Source organism: Gigantopelta aegis, chromosome 14 (genome assembly GCF_016097555.1).
Source record: "Gigantopelta aegis isolate Gae_Host chromosome 14, Gae_host_genome, whole genome shotgun sequence".
NCBI classification, from domain to species: domain Eukaryota; kingdom Metazoa; phylum Mollusca; class Gastropoda; order Neomphalida; family Peltospiridae; genus Gigantopelta; species Gigantopelta aegis.
In genome coordinates this window covers 4,920,866-4,943,718 of record NC_054712.1, presented here as the reverse complement: position 1 = coordinate 4,943,718, position 22,853 = coordinate 4,920,866, and the positions used below count along the sequence as shown (strand labels likewise).

At 36.1% G+C, this 22,853-nt stretch overlaps 1 protein-coding gene across 2 annotated transcripts in view; it reads right to left on the bottom strand.

The window, feature by feature from the left end:
* The window catches only part of LOC121388968 (H(+)/Cl(-) exchange transporter 7-like), a 155,519-nt gene that overhangs the window by 51,511 nt on the left and 81,155 nt on the right, over nucleotides 1-22,853 (bottom strand). For both annotated transcript variants that reach the window (XM_041520526.1, XM_041520527.1), the window contains exons 3-9: nucleotides 21,450-21,524; nucleotides 15,475-15,540; nucleotides 13,113-13,248; nucleotides 5,839-5,948; nucleotides 3,680-3,823; nucleotides 1,747-1,839; nucleotides 670-690 (exon numbers count right to left, since the gene is read on the bottom strand). In XM_041520526.1, the coding sequence (XP_041376460.1) occupies nucleotides 670-690; nucleotides 1,747-1,839; nucleotides 3,680-3,823; nucleotides 5,839-5,948; nucleotides 13,113-13,248; nucleotides 15,475-15,540; nucleotides 21,450-21,524 (645 nt within the window). The remainder of the gene's footprint in view (nucleotides 1-669; nucleotides 691-1,746; nucleotides 1,840-3,679; nucleotides 3,824-5,838; nucleotides 5,949-13,112; nucleotides 13,249-15,474; nucleotides 15,541-21,449; nucleotides 21,525-22,853) is intronic.

Below are 22,853 nucleotides of genomic sequence, written 5' to 3'. Positions count from 1 at the left end.
GGTTAAAACAAATATACCCCAACCTACACCTAGTTATGGTTTACTTTTGTCAATATCACTAATTATAATGACAGTAAATTTTGTCATAATTGCATAAACCTCAACCCATACATAGCTAAGGTTTATTTATATCACTACCAGTAATTAAAATGGCAGTACATTTTTAAAATAAATTACTGACTTTAAATCTTGTCATGATTATATAAAACCTCAATCTATTCTCAACTAAGATTTATTTTTATCACTAACAGTAATTATAATGCAGTAAATATTTGATAAATTACTGATTTGAAATCGTGTCATAATTAGATAAACTTTGACCCATACATAGCTATGATTTATTTTTATCACTACCAGTATTTATAACGAAAGTAAATTTTAAAAAATAAATTACTGACTAGAAATCAGGTCATAATTACAAAAAAGTCAAATTATACTTAATATACATGTACCTGCTGTTTATTCTGACCACTACCAGTATTTATAACAGTAAAAACTAATTATATAAATTACTGATTTGAAATCTGGTTATAATTATATGTAAAAAAAACCTCAAAGTTTACTCACTGGAGATTTACCTTGATAAACTAATAATAACAACTTTGGTTGTAATTATAGAGGAATTACAGTAATACTGCACAGGACTACTGTTAACAAAACTAATCTTACCTCATCTGACCACATGACCAGCTAGAAGAAAATCATGTTATTTATCAAATCAAACGGAATGTTCTGTTTATCGGATGAAAGACTCAGCATATAACACCGTGTACCTCCATTTTCATATCACTTCGTTACAGGTTCTGTCTTGAGCTTGCAGCCATCATAAGATGTTACTGACTAATGGAGATTTTTTGGCAACTAAAGTTACATATTAAATGAATGTTCTTGTTTGGAATACCTGTATCTGTATATTCAAAGTGTTTGTGGTTGTGTCATAATGTATGCAGCAGTCATTTTTCATTTTACTTTGTCAATAATGTTTTTCATATGTATGAATGAAATTATTGGGAGGAAAAGTCTGGTTTGAGCTAATATAAACATTATGATGACAATAAACACTTTTTTTTATTACAGACACTGATATTGAAAACAATATTATATCTTTAATATGTAGCTTGAGACATCAAAAAGGCTCGGTTAGTCACAAACATCTTACGATGGCTGCAAACTCAGGACAGTCCCTTTAATAGATATATCACGACATGTTCATTAAAATTAAACTTTAGATGCATATAATCCCATACCCCTGCTTAGATACCATTCATTTATAAAACTACCTTTCATAAAAGAAATTAAATTCTATTATTATTTATATTATGCTTGAAAAAACAAATAAATAAAATAAAAAAATAAAACCAAAACACAAGCCTATCAGTTTTTTCATTGACACCAACTTCCACACAAATTATCCATCAGGATTCATCCACTGTTCAATTTTTAACAAACATTTTTTTTTCATGAAGAACACGTTCTGTTAGTAGCCAAAAATAGTTTGCACTGTTCTAATATCTAAAAAGAAAAGGAATGCCATCTCAGCACATTTTAAACTGGCACAGTTGGCCACAAGACACAAGCTCCTGTCACAATTGGAGAGACAAGGCCTCGGATGTAGAGGTGGACAATAGAGAAGTTTAAAGTTAGGAGGAGCTGCCAGATCTAGAAGAAATAAGATGAAATTCAAAAAGAGAAGAAGGAAAGGGGGCAATGGAGGGAGGAGATAAAAACAAAGAAGATAACTATTACCTTAATTTCCTTTCTTTTTTTGCCACACCAGTGTATTCTGCCCTTGCCCAGCCCTGCTGCTATAATACTTCCCGAGTGAGCCATAGGTCCTTCCTGAAATACAACAAACACATACAGTCAAGGGAAGTAACCCACTTGAAGACGGGCTGGAACGAGAAATAGCCCAAGGCAGGTGAATGATATAGCAATTTGTAGGAATAAATTAGTAATTTGTGGGAATGTATTAGTAATTTTTATTTTTAAAAATATAAAAATATTACAAGAATTTTCTGCTGAGATGACATGTTAACAAATTTAATAGTGGACTTTCAGACATACAGGGGGTGGGGCGTAGCCCAGTGTTAAAGTGGGATCGATCCCAGTCAAGTGGGGCCCACTGGGCTATTTCTCATTATGGCCAGTGCACCACAACTGATATATCAGAGGCCCTGGTATGTACTATCCTGTCTGTAGGATGATGCATATAAATGATACCTTGCTACTACCTAACCGTATATGTCAAAATGACCGTATGTTTGACATCCAATAGCTGATGATTAATAAATCAATATGCTTTAGTGGTGTCATTAAACAAAACAAACTTGAAAGTTTTTTTCAGACATCCATTGTATAACTGCAAATCAAACACTTACTAGACATATTTGGTCAGTTTTGCTAGAGCAGAAAATAGTATCATTGGTTATGTGTGTGAAACAGTTCACAATGTCCTGGAGGTTTAAACGCTCATACGGTATTTAATACAGTCGGCCAATTTTTTTTTATACACACTTAGCACTTAAGATGACCATGTACAAATTCGGTTTTATCAAACTTTGTAGAAAATCTTCCTCACATTTTATTTCATTTCAACTTATATCCAATTAAGGTTCAAGCACACTGTCCTGGGCACACACGTCAGCTATCTGGGCTGTCTGTCCAGGACAGTGGGTTAGTGGTTACCTACCAACCTTATGTTTGATGGCTTAACCACGACACCACCGAGACCAGTTCTTCCTCACAAAAACTCTTTATTCATACTTTTCTTAAGACCTGGGCCCATATTTTCCAAGCTATGATATCGTAAAACAATTGTACATCACCACGATATGCACTGCAGGGTGTACACCACCAAATCAAATCCCATAGACGACAATAGTAACACGTAGCTAAAACTCCTACCTGCAGTGTATCAATCAACATAAACATCATGGATATAAATAAAACCACCCTCACCCTTAAACAAAATCAGACAAAATTGGGAGTTTACTGCTCATTTCAGAGATAACGAGTAGCATCTATGACTACCCTAGTTCTGCAAAAAATTTGAGTCCTTTTTTTTTTACAGGTATCCCATGCGTGTTTCAAGCACAAGGCTACATGACAAAGCGGTACTAGTTGAAATAAAGTTGCATACATGTTTTTGCCCAGATGAAACTAAATGAATTTTACAACAAACACACATATTGATCACCAATGACCGAACTTGTGGTGTTAACTGCTCTATCGAATGTTGGGGTGCACCTTAAACTTTGACCCAGCCGGAAGTTATTTTCAGTTTAGTACTACCTGTGGTGACATCATAGCTTACAATGGTTTTATGATATCGTAGTGCTAAAATAACTGAAAATTTCTCTGTAGCAATTAAGAAAATGCCCACGGCAAAAACAAAAAAAACAACGTAGAAACATACGTCACCATGGCATTTTTCATGGCAGTTTTGCAGTTAATGTGTACAAGAGGAATTTAATTCATCAGCATTACAATAAATAAATAATTAAGTGAAACGGAAAGTTCCACGGAAAAATAAATGCAGCGTAAAATTGAAAACATGGAGGCAATCTCCACCGCACTGCCAAATGCCAGGGTTGAATAATATCACCAATTCCATACTGGGGGTTTTGATGATTTTCAGACTGCTTACAAATCGCGAGATAACCGTTTTGGCTCTGCTTACCTTTCCACAGGCCAGCCCACCGAGGATTGACAGGACCACGCCCACCGTCTTGGCTATAAAACACTGTAGAGACAAGAGACCTGGAATCTTCACACCGTTGAGGTAGGATTTGATGAGGGGAATTCCACTGCCTGCTGCCATTGGCTGAAAGTTAAAATCAGTACTTTGTTAAATAGTAAATGATTGGTTAAAAAAATATATATACATTTATGTGACAGCTGTTGTGATAGGTTAAAAAACAATTCCTAAAGATAAAGATTGGGTTAAAAACATATATATATATATATATATATTCATGTAACAACTGTTGCAATATGTTAAAAAAACAATTCCTAAAGATAAAATAAAGATTGGGTAAAAAAATATATGTAACAACTGTTACAAAAAAATACAATTCTTAAAAATAAAACAATGATTAGGCCAGACATTTAAAAAAAAATGTTTTACAGGATAATTATTACACAAAAGAATATCGGGAATCGCAATGTAATGTAACATGTTACTTTTTTCACACTACATTCATCTAGTGAAAACAGTGTCTAAACAATGCTAACTTGTTAAAAAATGTTTATTTGACATGTGCAGGTAATAAATTGATGGTATCTACGGCAATGAAAATTTTAACTTTTTCAAATTCATTTTAAGAAAATTCATGTCGCATTGTCAGGTGGATCTGAATAAAAAAAAAACAGTATAAAAAAACTTCTGACTTTAAATTTAAAAAAACTTAAAATAAAAAACCCATTCATATCAAGTTATACAGTATTATAAGACAATGCCTAAACACAAAAGTTAAATGTTGCTCATTTTTTCAAACTTCTTTTTCTTCAATACCACTCAAATCTCTAAACAATAGGTGACCGACTTTGTTACTCTTTAAAACAGGGTTCACAGCCTTAAAGACCAAACAAATTGAAAGACTTTCAAAGACTTTTACAGTGGTAAAAGACAATAGAATGCGATAAAAATACCAAATCAGTTTGTTTACGTTGCTGTCTATGGCAAAAAATTGAGCTTTTATACATGCATCATGAAAGATTAAAGATTGTAATTGGAAAATATCAAGTGCGTGCAGCTGTAAAAGATGTTATCACTGCTTTGCCATGATTTGTGAGAATTTAAAGACTTTTAAAGAGTTTTATTACAATGCAAAGACTTTCAAAGACCTAAAAAGTTTAGTTTTTTTCAAATTCAAAGACTTTCAAAGAATTTAAAGACAGCTACGAACCCTGTAAAAATATACCAATATGTTACAAAAAACTAATTTGCATGAGAAAACTAGAAGCCTGCCTTGAATAGAAGAAGATCTCAAAGCATTGTGGAAAAAACAGAAGCCTAGGCTTATATCCAAGGATTTACGGTATACTTATCATAGATAGGTTATCAGAGGTAGATCCAGGATTTTGTAAAGGGGGTGGTTAAAAAATTCTTAAAAGGGCAATTTGAGTTTGTGAAACAGAGTGGGGGGTTTGGGGATATTCTCCCTGGGAAATTTTGAAATAAAGTTGCTCAGGAATAAGTTTTCAGCATAATTTAGTGTGGCATATTGTGGATGATAATTTTGTTTTAAAACAAAAAAGTAATTAAAAAGGACACTTTAAATGAGCAGGGGGAGGGGAAGGGTCAAGGGACCCTTGTGAACTTACTCTGGATCCACCAATGGTGACATATACTCACTAACAGACAGATGACAAAATAGACTGACAGACAGATACAGTGGCATAGGAAGGTGCCAAAAAGTGGGGGGCACACTTTTATATTTACACACTTTTACACTGTTATAAAGCAAATATAATACAAAATATCTGAAAAGTGGAGAGCACATGCCCATCCCCACCCCACCCACTTCCTACGCCAGTGAGATATAAACACACACAGATGGACAGAGACAGACACACTAATACTTAATAAACACAGACACACATAAAAAGACAGACAAAAACACAGACAGACAGACAGGAACATACAGAGATAAACAGGCAGACACTTACTCACAGATAGACAGACAGACAGACACAAAAAACACAGATACAAAAACTCACAGATGGACAGAGACAGACACACTAATACTTAATAAACACAGACACACATAAAAAGACAGACAAAAACACAGACAGACAGACAGACACTTACTGACAGACAGACAGACATTCACTTACCGACAGATACGTGACGAGAGCTGCAGCTAAGAGAGATACCACTAGATTAATTCCTGACCAAATTAGCACTGGAATGATTAAACAGTTTTCTTTGGCACATTTATCTATATCTGAAACAACCGTCAAGGAAAAAACTCTCACTCAGATCAGCAGCTGCTGCTATTTGTCTAATATAGATATATGTTTGAGTTTCACTTCATTCTTTTAACCTACTGTGTTTTTAGCTAATTAACATTATGACAGACAAACAAGGAAACAAGGAAACAAGGATGGAAGGAATGTACGTTTTATTTAATGATGCATTCAGCACATTTTAATTAGTTTATATGGCATTGGACATATATAATTAAGAACCACACAGATAATGAGAGAGGGAACTCACTGTTGCCACTCAATGGGCTACTCTTCCCGATTAGCAGCAAACAGGATAGCACATACCATGGCCGTTGTTACACCAGCTGTGTAGTACTGGTTGGAATGAGAAATAACCCAACGAGCCGACCAACAGGAATCAATCTTAGACCGATAGTGCATCAGGCAAGCGCTTTACCACGGGGCTATTTCTCACCCCCTTACAAACAAGAAAACTGAATCTCTACGATGTGCTATCAATTTAATAACCAGCCCCATCTACTTTCTACTCTGTGTTGATATATATATACCTTGTTGGTATACAATGAACTATCACCAAGACAACTGTCCACAAGATGAAAGCCAAAACCACACTGTTATATATGGATAACGTTGATCCGGACATCATGGAAATCATACAAACGCAATCCACAGGGAGTTCATTGGCTTTGAAAGCAGCCCTGGCAATTAACCGCGGCAATCAGCAATGCCGTGGGAATTGTTGCGGGGTTTTCAATTCTTTGCAGCACATTTTCTCTCTCTTTTTGGCCACGGAAACCTTTATTAGTTTTGATTATGTTATCTTTTTTCATTATTGTTGAAAATAACTTACACCTTATGAATAGGGTAAATATACGGTGAATAAAAAATATACCAGTAAATACACAAGAGAAATAGCCACTAACTAATGCCAGATGCAGGTTGGCTCGCAGTAAATACACAAGAGAAATAGCCACTAGCTAATGCCAGAAGCAGGTTGGCTGCAGCAAGTTGAATGTTTACTGTATTCTTGTTGGAACATACCGTGTCTCTATCTTGGCTCCGTATATAAAAGACAAATCAAATTCCACTGCGGAGATTTGAACCACAGACCCTTTATAAGAGTCTGGAACTGTACTGAGCTAGTAGGGATGTTCAAACTAGCTACTGCCAGTAGGAGCACTTTATACAGATGTAACAGGTACATCAACTTCAACTGAAGGGATTTGAACCATGGACCATCAGTATGAGAGTCCAGCACTCTACCCACTGAGCTATTTGAGAAGTTTCCACTAGCCAGTAGGAGTAATTTATGCAGACAGGGGCGGGACATAGCCCAGTGGTAAAGCGCTCGTTTGATGTGCAGTCGGTTTTGGATCAATTCCCAATGGTGGGCCCACTGGACTATTTTTAATTCCAGCCAGTTCACCACGACTGGTATGTCTAAGGTCGTGATATGTGTCATCCTGTCTGTGGGATGGTGCATATAAAAGATCCCTTGCTACTAATGAAAACATGTAGGGGGTTTCCTCTCTAAGACTATATGTCAAAATTACCAAATGTTTGACATCCAATAGCCGATAGTTAATAAATCAATGTGCTCTCTTTTTTGTTGTTGAGTGGAACTGTTATCAACCCTGACTGGGTTTTAATTGTATTCTTGTACTTAGTAACAAGCCCAGTCCCTACGTCAGCCCCAAATGTAGCAAATAAACCAACTTCCACTAAGGTGGTTTGAATCACAGGCTCTCCGTGTGAGCATCCTGGGGCTTAATTCACTAAACTTTCGCAACTTTGCAATCTCGCAGTGCAATGCCAAAAGACTTGCAAAGAGGATGCTTTGTTGTCTAACAGAGCCTAAGAGACCTTTGTGAATTAGGCCCCAGCACTCTACCAACTGAACTAATAAGGAAATTGCCACTAGCTACTGCCAGTAGGAGTACTTTATGCAGACATCAACTTTAACCAAATGTTGATGGTGGACAGACAGCTGGATAGACAGCTGGACAGACTCAACACTGACAGAATTGTTATTGTGTTGGTCCACAAAACGTTCTGCAAGCAAGCTGAAGATCAATCACTCAGATGTGTTATTATCCTGCATGTTCCCGATCTGACGTTACAATACATCATAAGAAATTACTGTCAGATTCGAGCTTATAAACGTTATTATCAAAACATTCGCGAAGGAAAAAAACCAGTCAGCAATCAGTCGAGTTATATTCTATATTTTTAGTAGCCACACGGCACAAAATAAATACAGCTGTGTTTGGTTTGTTATTGGTTCTTCCTCTTGGGTTTTTTATGAGATTTTCTCAAGACCCAAGAGAACTTTACAAACTGATAAGCAGTTGTCAGTTTAAATCCGAAATGAGTCTCTCCTGGTCTTACCAAATGTCTTCTCATAAAGAATAAATCACAAATAAAATACAGACCTGAATAATTAAAAATCTGTGATATTCGTTACAATTTAACATCATCTCATTGGTCTAGCCATAGCAACACAAGTTTGTTGATTTCTCGACAACGAACATGAAAAGTACATCATTAGTAAATGACATCACTTAATATTGATGACATCACTTTATATTGATGGCTTTATATTGATGACATCACTTTATATTGACGACATCACTTAATATTGATGACATCACTTTATATTGACGACATCACTTTATATTGACGACATCACTTAATATTGACATCACTTTATATTGATGATATCACTTAATATTGACATCACTTTATATTGACGACATCACTTTATATTGACGACATCATTGATGACATCACTTTATATTGATGACATCACTTAATATTGACGACATCAAGTAATATTGATGACATCACTCTATATTGATAAATTTGTATTATTGAGCATTATTGATAAAAAAAAAAAAAAAAACCTCATTTCAAAATAAAATATGATCTTGTTTGTTTTTATTAATAAATATGATTAAAATTTTCTTTCTTTCCGTGCTTATATCCAATCAAGGTTCAAGCACGCTGTCCTAGGCACACACCTCGGCTAACTGGGTGTCTGTCCAGGACAGACGGTACTTAACGGTTAGTTGTGTGTAGTTAGTGATGTAATTACAAGATTGTATGTTATTTCTTTTACATTCATCAGGGTAGGTACCCCGCAAAAAGCCTGACAAATGTTTGTGTGAATGGCTTTGCAGGTTCACACAGTTTGTAGCTGGTGTTTGTTTTGGTCATACCTCAATGTATCTAAAAGAAATAAGACAAATTTTCTTAATTACCGGTAATAATGTCTTTATATATATATACATATATATATATATATATATATATATATATATATATATATATATATATATATATATATACACACACACATATATATATACGTATATGTATATGTATACGTACACGTACACACATATATATATATACATATACACATACACATACACACATATATATATACATATACACACATACACATACACACACACACACACACACACACACACACACACACACACACACACACACACATATATATATGTATATACAGTCAGACCTCGTTACAACAACCGTTGTTACTATGACATTTACACCATCCGACCACAAATTGTCGGGAACAAACGTACATCAGTGTTATTCTGTTTATTCACACTTTTCGACAGAGCAAATTAGGGAAAAAAAAGTGCATCCGACGTCTGAACACACCTCTTTACAACGGCATTACATAATCACAAATACCATAGCATGTATTGCTTTTGCAAATATGCCTTTAGTTAACCAATTAAAGGATTAACTTTGAACAATAAAATCTTCTCTTTTCGTGATATTTTGTAAACGAAACAGGTACCAATCGTATGTGTCTTGATTGGACGGACGGTGAATGCACCTTGTTTAGCATATTTAATGATTTTTTTAAAAACATATTTAATATATGTACATGTATTTGTTGTTTTTGATAATAATTGTAATGCATTAATTATTTAAATGCTATTCAGTTATCAGTTAATATTAGTTACGTTATTTTGGCAATGGAGATAACTCATGACAATTCGATACACCAGCAATTTCGATATAATGACAAAGTGTCCCATGGACGAACGTGGTCGTTGTAACGAGGTCTGACTGTGTGTGTGTGTATGTGTGTATATATATATATATATATTTTATATATATATATATATATATATATATATATATATATATATATATATATATATATATATATATATATATATATATATATAAAATATATATAATACATATATATAATAAATATATATAATACACTACTGTCTGTTGGGCTCTTTTTGAATAAGTACATGTCGTTTACCTAATGAAGATGCCTATCATTGTCATATATTGATTGTATTAATAGACCAAACTGCGTAGCACACCTCATCATTTATACTACTCGTGTGTTTATGAATGAACTGAATCGAACTGAACAGACTTGACACACACCATGATAGAGCTATAGAAAACATCAGCCTTATGGTTGGAGAAATCAATCGGCAAAATACAGAACTATCTGTGTGCATATGTGAACAATTCAGCATGATCTGTTACTTCATCAATACAGTCCCACGCGAGTCTCGTCTTTCCGGAAGACTGGCATCATGCATGTCTATCGTGTACCGGTTCCAGCCTCCATGTCATGGTGATTAAACACCAGGGGCCTGTTGCTCAAACATTAGTTAAAAGTGACAGACCCTACAACGTATTTTTGACTATTACAGTGTGTCCACAGACTTGAAATGAAAATAAAGGAGATAAAGACGTAGGTTTTTTTTTGTGGCTGCAACATGGCCGTAGGGGTGAGTTTGAGAGGTAGTGGAATTGCCCTCCCCCCCCCCCTTAGTCTGTAGAAATCTTTGAAAAAAAGAGTGACCTGAGATGCATTCTGACAGCATCTAGAGTCAACATTTCAAGGTTTACCCTGAAGAAATCTGTCCACAATCTATAAGATTTTAACAAGATATTGTATTAAACTATCACATAACATACTATAAGTCAGATATTTAATAGCTGTTTTATTTTAATGAATGGCCTCCTCCTTTACCCCTCATAATCTTGAAGGCTATTATCATGATTCAGCCCTGCCTACCCTTTTTTTAAAACCTAAGGACTGGTGAAGACCTATTTTGTTACACCATAGATGGAGAGCTATACACTTATAATATAGACATGAATGGGAAAATAGATAATACACTCTTATAAACCAGTGTTTTATTGCAGAAGGAGCTCAATTTGAAAGTATAAAAGTCACTTGAATACAATTACACATTCAGTTGTGAGGAAATAAGCCAATAAAAATGCAGACAATCTCCTTTTGTCAAAAAAAGGAGAAAATAAAGGAGATCTAGCAGAATCGTGAAATAAAGGAGATTCTTTGAAATAAAGGAGACGTGGACACACTGTATTAGCATAAGCCTACAAGACTGGGGGTTGAGGGGAGACTGCCCTACCCCACCCCAGTACTGGAGTAAATTTGAGCAAAAATTATAGAAATATTCAGGCAAAATTTGCTGCCCTGAAACCTTTTATTTCCTATAATTTATATTTCCACAATTCTACGCATAATATTAATTATAATCCATGTAAAAATGCATAGTGATTTGTTTGCAACTATAAGTAACCATTTGGCAGTAATGTTAATATGAATAAATGTTGTTATCCAGATTCGTGCATTTTTGTCTTAAATCAGGCATACAAAATGTGCTGTAGTCGTTAAGCAAAACAGACTTTAAATTGTCATGGTAAGACAAAATCCATTAACATTTTGGCTGTATGTATCCTATAAGAATTAACTTACAGCAAACTACAGAGATAAGGTCACATACGAAAGAGCAGACGTCATGATAACGTGTGTGCGTTAATAATACAAAAGGGCATAGATCTTGATCTCGTGTACTAACAGGATTAATATTTAATATCATTATCACTCGTTATTGTAGTCTGACATTCAAGCATTTTTGTGTGAGAATTCAAATGCTGTAGAACATAGTGCCATGACCTGATTAATTACATCTAATATGCATCTAATCTGCAAAGTTATAAAATTATGAAAGTGTGTGATCTGAAAAATATCACATACATTGATTACGTTGGATATGATACCTATTAGTATTATATGATAAAATGCCAACCTAACTGAAATACAGTTCTTTTTGTTGGGATGTATTACAAAGGATTCAGAATTAACGAATGTTTAACGATACCCCAGCATACAAAACACATTGGCTGTTGGGTGTCAAACAAAGGTATATGATGATCAACATAAATTTAAATTAATAAGAATGGTATAGACAGATATGAAAGAGTCACGTTTATGAAAGACTCCATGAAGCATATTAATATTAATTAAACATCAAAACATTTTTTTTTCAAAAAAGACAAAAATAAAACATTGTGGTGAGACCGTGAAAACAGTGTATGGAGAAGACAAAATAAATGCTATGGTGAGACCATGGGAAAAAGTATATGGAGAAGACAAAAATAAACATTATGGTGAGACCATGGAAACAATGTATGAAGAAGACTAAATAAACGCTATGGTGAGACCATGGAAACAGTGTATGGAGAAGACAAAAATAAACGCTATGGTGAGACCATGAAGGCAGCGTATGGAGAAAACAAAAATAAACCTATGGTAAGACAATGAAAACAGTGAATGGAGAAGACAAAAATAAATGCTATGGTGAGACCATGGAAACAGTGTATGGAGAAGACAAAAATAAACGCTATGGTGAGACCATGAAGGCAGGGTATGGAGAAAACAAAAATAAATGCTATGGTAAGACCATGAAAACAGTGTATGGAGAAGACAAAAAATAAATGATATGGTGAGACAATGAAAACAGTGAATGGAGAAGACAAAAATAAATGCTATGGTGAGACCATGAAAACAGTGAATGGAGAAGACAAAAATAAATGCTATGGTGAAACCATGAAAACAGTGAATGGAGAAAACAAAAATAAATGCTATGGTAAGACCATGAAAATAATGTATGGAGAAGACAAAAATAAATGCTGTTGTGTGACCATGAAGGCAGTGTATGGAGAAAACACAAATAAACGCTATGGTGAGACCATGAAAACAGTATATAGAGCTGTGGTAAACAAGGCAATACTTCTCAGAACTATGAAGACAAAGCTAAAACCACAAAGGATACATTTCTGTATGAGCCCGAACTTCTTGTGCGCGACGACCTCGACGATGATGTGTATACCAGCCGCCAGCACAGCCGCGCCAATCCCCACGATGAACATGATCACCCAACGGCTGACCGTCTTCAGCAGATACTTCTTCTGGATAGCGTGAAAGAAAAAGAAAAAGAAAAACAATGTAAAACAGATTGATATATTTTAAATATAAATATACGAAAACCCTCAAAACCAGACACTGAAGTAAACCCTCAAAACCGGATATTTTTCATGTGCCCTTTTTAAATATCAATACAAAAAGCAGGACCTCTTTAAACTGGATACCCCTTTAAACTGAATTTTTTACTTGGTCCCGTTAACACGAGGTGTTAATTTCAATGTATATAATTAAAGTGGTCAGAATTATTTGCATGCTTTCTTTGTTGTTTTTTTTAATTTTGAAATTAACAGTTCCAATAAATAGTTTTTCGCATGGAAGGGGAGGATGGGGATCCTCTATAAAAAGTATATATATAAGACGACATCTCAGCACATTGTAAACTATAGCTATTTGGTGTCTAGCATCTGGTTATTTTGACACTTGGTTCAGAGAGGGAGAGGGAGGGAGGGAGAGAGAGAGAGAGAGAGAGAGAGAGAGAGAGAGAGAGAGAGAGAGAGAGAGAGAGAGAGAGAGAGAGAGAGAGAGAGAGAGAGAGAGAGAGAGAGACAGAGACAGAGACAGAGACAGAGAGAGACAGAGAGAGAGAGAAACAGAGAAAGATAGAGACAGAGACAGAGACAGTGAGAACAGAGAGAGAGAGAGACAGACACACACACAGATACAGAGAGAGACAGACAGAGACAGAGACACAGAGAGAGAGAGAGAGAGAGAGAGAGAGAGAGAGAGAGAGAGAGAGAGAGAGAGAGAGAGAGAGAGAGAGAGAGAGAGAGAGAGAGAGAGAGAGAGAGAGAGAGAGAGAGAGAGAGAGAGAGAGAGAGAGAGAGAGAGAGAGAGAGAGAGACAGAGAGAGACAGAGACAGAGACAGAGAGAGACAGAGAAAGATAGAGACAGACAGAGACAGTGAGAACAGAGAGAGAGAGAGACAGACACACACACAGATACAGAGAGAGACAGACAGTGACAGAGACACAGAGAGAGAGAGAGAGAGAGAGAGAGAGAGAGAGAGAGAGAGAGAGAGAGGAAACTCATTGCCACCAATAAGGCTACTCTAACTGATAAAACAAGGGATACTCTTTAAGCACTTTCTCATAGACAGGACAGTACATACCATGGCCTTTGAGTTAGCAGTCATAGAGCACTGGTTAAGATGGGGGAAAAACTGAGTCCACTTAAGGTGATCGATCCAGCGACCCATCACCCATCAAGTTAGCTACATCCTGGACATAAAAAAACATTCTGCATACGTTGTCATTGGTGTTTTTTCTTCTTCTCGTAGCCCAGTGGTAAAGAGCTTGCCTGATGCGCAGTCGGTCTGTGATCAACTCCTGTTTCAAGTCCAAGCCAGTGCACCACGACTGGTATGTGCTATCCTGTCTGTGGGATGGTGCATATAAAAGTTCCCTTGCTATAAATGGAGAAATGTAGCAGGTTTCTTCTCTAAGACTATATGTCAGAATTACCAAATGTTTGACATCCAGTAGACGATGATTAATAAATCAGTGTGCTCTAGTGGTGTTGTTAAACAAAACACACTGTAACTGATGGCAAAGTGCATACAAGCGATTACTTGTCACTTTATCAGTAGGAGTAGCCTATGTGACAGAAGCAAAGTTTCCGTAGTTTAAAATGTGTTGAGATACCATTAACAAATATTCCTTTCATCCCTTCCCTCTGTCTCTCCCTCTCTGGCTTTCTCTCCCTCTTTCCCCTCTGTCTCTCCTTCTCTGTCATTCCCCTCTCTGTAGCTCTCTCTTTCCCTCTCTCTATCTCTCTTTGACCTTCTGTCTCTTTCTCTCTCCCCCTCTCTCTCTCTATCTCTCTCTTGCTCTCTCTCTGTATCCATCTCTCTCCACGTCTCATTTCTTTCCTTCTCTTTCCCTCCCTTTCCTCCTCTTTCTTTGCCCTCTGCCCCCCCCCCCCCCTCCCCCTCTCTCTGCCTCTTCCCTTTCTCTGTCTCCCGTTAACTGTCTCTCTCTGTATCTTTCCCTCTCTCTCCCCTCTGTCTCTCTCCATCTCTCTCCACATCACTCTGTCTCTTTCCCTCTCTCCCCCTTTGTCTCTCTCCACCCTCCCCCTTCTCTCTCCCCTCTCTCTGTCTCTCACTCAATGTGTACCCACACACATTTTGAGTGTAATGAAAACATTTAAATGTTCACTGTTATGAGTTACAAAAATCGGAGATGTCGGTCGTCAGTTTTGTTATATTCACCTTGGACTGATTGTCATGTTCCTCTTCACAATACAGGTCACACTCGTTCTTGTCATAATTCAAACTCTGAAAGACAAAAATAGACAAATACATGTCACACTCATTCTTGTCATAATTCAAACTCTGAAAGACAAAAATAGACAAATACATGTCACACTCATTCTTGTCATAATTCAAACTCTGAAAGACAAAATAGACAAATACATGTCACACTCATTCTTGTCATAATTCAAACTCTGAAAGACAAAAATAGACAAATACATGTCACACTCATTCTTGTCATAATTCAAACTCTGAAAGAAAAAAATAGACAAATACAGGTCACACTCAGTTTTGTCATAATTCAAATTCTGAAACACAAAAATAAACAGTTTGAAATCATTTTAACTATTAACAAAACAAACTAATTTGTAATCAGTGAATAGGACTCATTTGTAGCCACTGAATAATTCCACAAAATAGAATTACATATTTGTAACCAGTGAATACGTATTTTCATAAAATATAAATACTTAACTGTAACCAGTGAATTATTTTTTAAATATAAATAATTAAATTTCCGTTACATTCCTTACAATATAACATCATCCCATTGGTAACAACAGGAGTTTGTTCATGTCTCAGTGAACATAAAACTTACATCATCAGGGAACGTCCTATCTCATGACATCATGTTACATGAGCAAGTTGTCTTATTGAGCATTATTGTTTATGGACCAAAAATAATTCAAAATAAATATGAACTTCTAGTGTTATTATTAGCAAGTATGATTCAAATTTAATTATAAGTGTTGTCTGCTATTTCTTTTACGTTCATCTGGGTATGAAAATAAAAAATCAGCAGCAAACTTATGTGAGAACGGCTTTGCCTATTCACACAGTTTGCAGATGATTTTTGTTGTTATCATACCCTGATGAACACAACAGAAATAACAGACAATGATTTATTATATTTTTGTTATCAGTGACTATTTTCACAAAATATAATCACTGATTTGTAACCAGTTAATATTTTTAGAAAATAACATCACATGTTGGTAACCTGTAAATATAATCACTGAATTGTAACCAGTGTTCAAACATTTAGTTTTTTTTACAAAATATTACATTATTTGTAACAAATCAATATTTTTCTCACAACATAATTAGTAAAACTATTAATTTGTAATCAGTTAATTTTGTTTACAAATAAGGTAGTTTGGTTATGTTTTGGTTTTGCCATTTATGAATCCATGATCAGCTTACAAAATGGATGCAAACAAACCATGATAAAATTCTTCAGGAAAATAGTACCGGTATCTCTGGTTTACTGTATACCTGTCTGACAGCAGGTAAGGTCCATTTCCCAACAGCTGTTTAAATACACTGTGTGCCAAGTTAATTCTATACTCTGTTTACCAACACTTAGACTAGGTTTGGGAGAGGGGGGATGTAAGGACTTCAGGGCAAATGTGAATAAATACTGTATGCTGAATCTCCTATAAAGGGCACCTTTGTATAACATAAAGGAGAAATCAGACATGCTTCCCCTCTATATAAAGACCACCTGTTTATACACAGGCCACTTTTCTTTCCTAAGACAGGCTAAACAGCAGTCAAATCTGTGTTAATCAATCACCAAACTGATCACCAAAAATGGTCTTTTAAGACATTTGGCTGCTTAACACAGGTCAGGTTATACTATATTAGATTAAATAAGGGAATAAAATGTGGCCTCTTAACACAGGTGGTTCCTTAATACAGGTCAGGTTATACTATATTAGATGATTTGGGAGAATACAAATATGGTCTCTAAACATAGGTGGCTAATTAATACAGGTGGCTGCAACAGCAGCTTTGATTTTATCTTCAAGGTACTGTCTTCCTAACAACAAGTATTGATCAACATTAGTTTGATGATGTAATATATAAATCAACCTTCACCAAGAGGATTCGAACCATGGACCCTTTGTACGAGAGTCCAGCAATCTACCAACTGAGCTAGTACGGCTACTTCATTCATTTCATTTATCCTTATTTTTTGTGTTCATGTCCAATTGAGGTTCAAGCACGCTGTCATGGGTACACACCTCAGCTATCTGGGCTGTCTGTCCAGGACCAGAGGGTTAGCAGTTAGTTGTTAGTGGTTAGTGAGAGAGAAGTCGATGTTGTGGCTTTAAAACTCACTCTGGCTGGGAGCCGGTACCAGGTTATAAGAATACTGCTATATACCAACTGAGTGAATGGGGAAATCTCCACTAGCTACTATACTGCCGGTAAGAGCACTTTATACCAATATTAGTCTAACCTCCACTGAGAGGATTTGAACCATTGACCCTCTGTATTAAAGTCCAGCTCTCTACCAACTGAGCTAATAGGGAAATTAGGATCTTTTAAACCAATCCTACTGCAATAATATTTGAATTCCAAAGTTTACATTGAGAAGATACTGAATTCCAAAGTTTACATTGAGAAGATACTGAATTCCAAAGTTTACATTGAGAAGATACTGAATTCCAAAGTTTACATTGAGAAGATACTGAATTCCAAAGTTTACATTGAGAAGATACTGAATTCCAAAGTTTACATTGACAAAAATCCTGAATTCCAAAGTTTTTCTTGGCCAATGAACTCCAGGAATGAACTACACCTCCAGGTACCCCATCACCTGGCAACAGAACATTACTCTGACCAACATAGTGCCACTGCCAACAGTGAGCATGTTTTCCCACTTGTATAATGCTGTAGCACATACTTACACCAACACCATCAACATAACTGGTTTCTTCAAATTAGCTAGATCCTTAACACAAGAATGCACAAGTGGTTTCAAGGATTATTATTTTTCTCTCTTTTTTTTCCCTTTTTTTTTTCTTCATGAATATACAAAAATTCTTCCTGGTATTTATAATGGTAAATTTGACACAAGCGTACTTTGATGTCAGTGACCTTTCAGGACAAGTATTCTGAAAGATAAAAGTGTCAGAGATTCACAGAGCCACCCACCAGGACTGTTTGCCAATGCATTATTGGGGGAGAAAATGAATCATGGGAACACGACATGTGTAGCAATAGGAAAACATAAAGTGAGGGTTGTAAAAATTCTCCAATAAATGTCACTATCTGAGATGCAGATAGCAGGTACTGTTGGAAGGTTATTAGCAACTGAAGAATGCAAAACACAGCAGGATACAAAGTCTCAAACTTCCAACCACAGAGATTGAACTTACGAATAATGTTACCATGGCAATTTTGAAATGTTCTTGCTGAAGACAAGATGGTGGTACATCGATCAAGGACAGTGAATTCCAAATTAGCTTGATGGCTTGACTTAACATTTGGTTGTTTGGTTTAAAATAACAGAATATTGAAAAGTTTGTTTATTTATTTATTTATTTATTTATTTATTTATTTATCATCAGCTATTGGATGTCAAACATTTGGTAACTGCGACATATACATGTAGTCTTAGATAGGAAACTCGCTATATTTTTTTCCAGTAGTAGCAAGGAATCTTTTATATGCACCATCCCACAGACAGGATAGTACATACCATGGTCTTTGGTATAGCAGTCATGGTGCACTGGCTGGAATGAGAAATAGTCCAATGGGCCCACCGACGGGGGTTGATCCTAGACTGACTGCGTATCAGGCGAGCACTTTCCCACTGGGTTACATCCTGCCCCCTCAGAACACTGGCTAGCATAACAGTACCGTACAATACAATACAATACAATACAATACCTTACCTTACAATACAATACAATACCTTACAATACAATACAATACAATACCTTAACTTACAATACAATACCTTACAATACAATACAATACAATACCTTACAATACAATACCTTACAATACAATACCTTACAATACAATACCTTACAATACATGCAATACCTTACAATACAATACAATACAATACAATACAAAACAATAGAAAATGCTTTATTATGGTGCTTACAATGATGAGCCAATCGATCATCTGCCAGTAATCCATCACTGAAGACTCTTTCATTATGCATCATCAGAGGGAAAGACGTCCTTTAAAGTTACAGACTCTGGTTTCTAAATACTATGGCATAGTTTTCACTATTACGACTCATTTTTGATAATTAAAATCGGACATTACTTAGGTTTTATTGTGTAGATTATCCATTTCCGTACATCCGAAGTGTTTCTTGTCATCCTGGTCTTCTAACACAGGGAAATGTATTTTCTATATTTTAAAAGATGCACGTACCTCTGAGAAGTAAAGGTTATGGAGACAAGCTGTAGTCCATGTTTAAGATTACTTCTTTGTTTCAATGTCACAGACTCTTATGTCACTCAGATGTAACTTTAGCCAATGTGTTACAGGTTTGTACATTGACCAAACTTAGTGTCCACTTTAAGGTGTTTAATACTGACCGACTTTAATTAATATTCATTGGCCTATTTTTCATTCCAGCCAGTGCTCCACAACTGGTTAACAAAGGTCATGGTATGTACTATCCTGTCTGTGGGATGGTGCATATAAAAGATCCCTTGCTGCTAATCGAAAAGAGTAGCCCATAAAGTGGCGACAGCGGGTTTCCTCTCTCAATATCTGTGTGGTCCTTGACCATATGTCCAATGCCATAATAACCGTAAATAAAATGTTGAGTGCATTGTTAAATAAAACATTTCCTTCCTTCCTTTCTTGTAACAACAGCAAGACATTTAACCCTTTCATATTTCACTTTGTTTACTGTACCATCAGCTTGTTGAAGTTTTCTGGTACAAAGAGATTAAAAGGGTCAATAGTTTTGGGTGTTCATTAAGGTGGCTTGGCTGTATATTGGTCAGGGCCCCGTTCCACGAAGCGATCTTAGCACTAAGATCACCTTAGTGCATAAGGTAGCTATGCACTTACGGTGATCTTAGGGCTAAGATCACTTTGTGGAACGGGGCCCAGGACCCATCTAAAGTAGTGACTTTAAGCAAGATCCCAGCCTCTATTTCTTGTCCATTCCAACCAGTGCCACACAACTGGTCAAAGGCCGTGGTATGTGCTTTCTTCTCTGTGGGATGTGCATATAAAAGATCCCTTGTTGCATTAGGAAAACTGTAGCGGGTTTCCTCTGATGACAAGGTCAGGATTTAGCTCAGTCGGTTGAGTGCTCGCTTGAGATGCTTGTGTCGCAGGATCGAACCACCTCGGTGGATCCATTCAGCCGACATGAGTTTTTTCCCCATTCCAGCGAATGCACCACAACTGGTCAAAGGCCGTGGTATGTGCTTTCCTGTCTGTAGGGAAGTACATATAAAAGATCCCTTACTGCATTAGGAAAAATATAACAGGTTTCCTCTGATGACTACGAGTCATAATTACTAAATGTTTGACATCCAACAGCTGATGATTAATTAATCAATGTGCTCTAGTGGTGTCATTAAACAAAACAAACTTAACTTTAAACTTTTCCTCTGATGATGTGTCAGAATTAGTGTATGTCTGACATCCAATAGCCGATGATGATTAAATGTGCTCTAGTTAAACAAAACAAACTTAACTTTAAACTTTTCCTCTGATGATGTGTCAGAATTAGTGTATGTCTGACATCCAATAGCCGATGATGATTAAATGTGCTCTAGTTAAACAAAACAAACTTAACTTTAAAATTTTCCTCTGATGATGTGTCAGAATTAGTGTATGTCTGACATCCAATAGCCGATGATGATTAAATGTGCTCTAGTTAAACAAAACAAACTTAACTTTAAACTTTTCCTCTGATGATGTGTCAGAATTAGTGTATGTCTGACATCCAATAGCCGATGATGATTAAATGTGCTCTAGTTAAACAGAACAAACTATTTCTGGTCCAGCTTAGACTATTTTCTTTTAAAATTTGTTTATTTATTTATTTTTAAAAGAAAATAAGACAGAGACAAACAATTTTTTTCACAGACATGTTTGACCTGATCTGTGCGTGCGACCCACTTCTACTGAATATCCAAAGAACTGCTGAACCTACCTCCCATTTGGACACCAGCCTCTTTCTGAAACGTGGCGACGCCAATCCATACTGCTTCATCTTCTTGTGAAAATCCTGAAAAATAATTAATAAATAAAAAAGTTGAATAACAAAAGCTATTAATGTAGTACACATGGGTTTTAGCATAACGATAAGTTTTAAATGTAAATAATTTATTTTATATACCGGTAACTAATGTTTTGCTTCAGGTCGTTTGTACCAAAGGCTAACTAACAGTTAAACTACCAAATATGTTTTAAGCAATTAACCATTTGTTTTCAGGTTATATTAATTAATTAATTAATTAATGTTTAACAACACCCCAGCACGAAAAATACATCAGCTATTGGGTGTCAAACTTCAGGTTATATAGAATACCGGCTGTTCGTATATGTAACATTGTACACATTGTATGTCAGTGAAAGTAATATGAACTGAGATTAAAGTCCAAGTTTCACCAAGCTCTCATTCTTTATTTTCTATTGGCTTTCAGGGGGCGGGAGTAGCCCATGAAGTGGCGACAGCAGGTTTCCTCTCTTAATATCTGTTTGGTCCTAAACCATATGTTTGACGCCATATAACCGTATTGACCTCACCACTAAATGCACTGACCTCATTACTAAATGCACTGACCTCATTACTAAATGCACTGACCTCACCACTAAATACAATGACCTCATTACTAAATGCACTGACCTCATTACTAAGTGCACTGACCTCACCACTAAATACAATGACCTCACCACTAAATGCACTGACCTCACCACTGCCCTCACCACTAAATGCACTGACCTCATTACTAAATGCACTGACGTCACCACTAAATGCACTGCCCTCACCACTAAATGCACTGACCTCACCACTAAATGCACAGACCTCACCACTAAATGCACTGACCTCACCACTAAATACAATGACATCACCACTAAATGCACTGACCTCACCACTAAATGCACAGACCTCACCACTAAATGCACTGACCTCACCACTAAATACAATGACCTCACCACTAAATGCACTGACCTCACCACTGCCCTCACCACTAAATGCACTGACCTCATTACTAAATGCACTGACGTCACCACTAAATGCACTGACCTCACCACTAAATGCAGACCTCACCACTAAATGCACTGACCTCACCACTAAATGCACTGACCTCACCACTAAATACAATGACATCACCACTAAATGCACTGACCTCACCACTAAATGCAATGATATCACCACTAAATGCACTGACCTCACCACTAAATACAATGACCTCACCACTAAATACAATGACCTCACCACTAAATGCACTGACCTCACCACTAAATACAATGATATCACCACTAAATGCACTGACCTCACCACTAAATACAATGACCTCACCACTAAATACAATGACCTCACCACTAAATG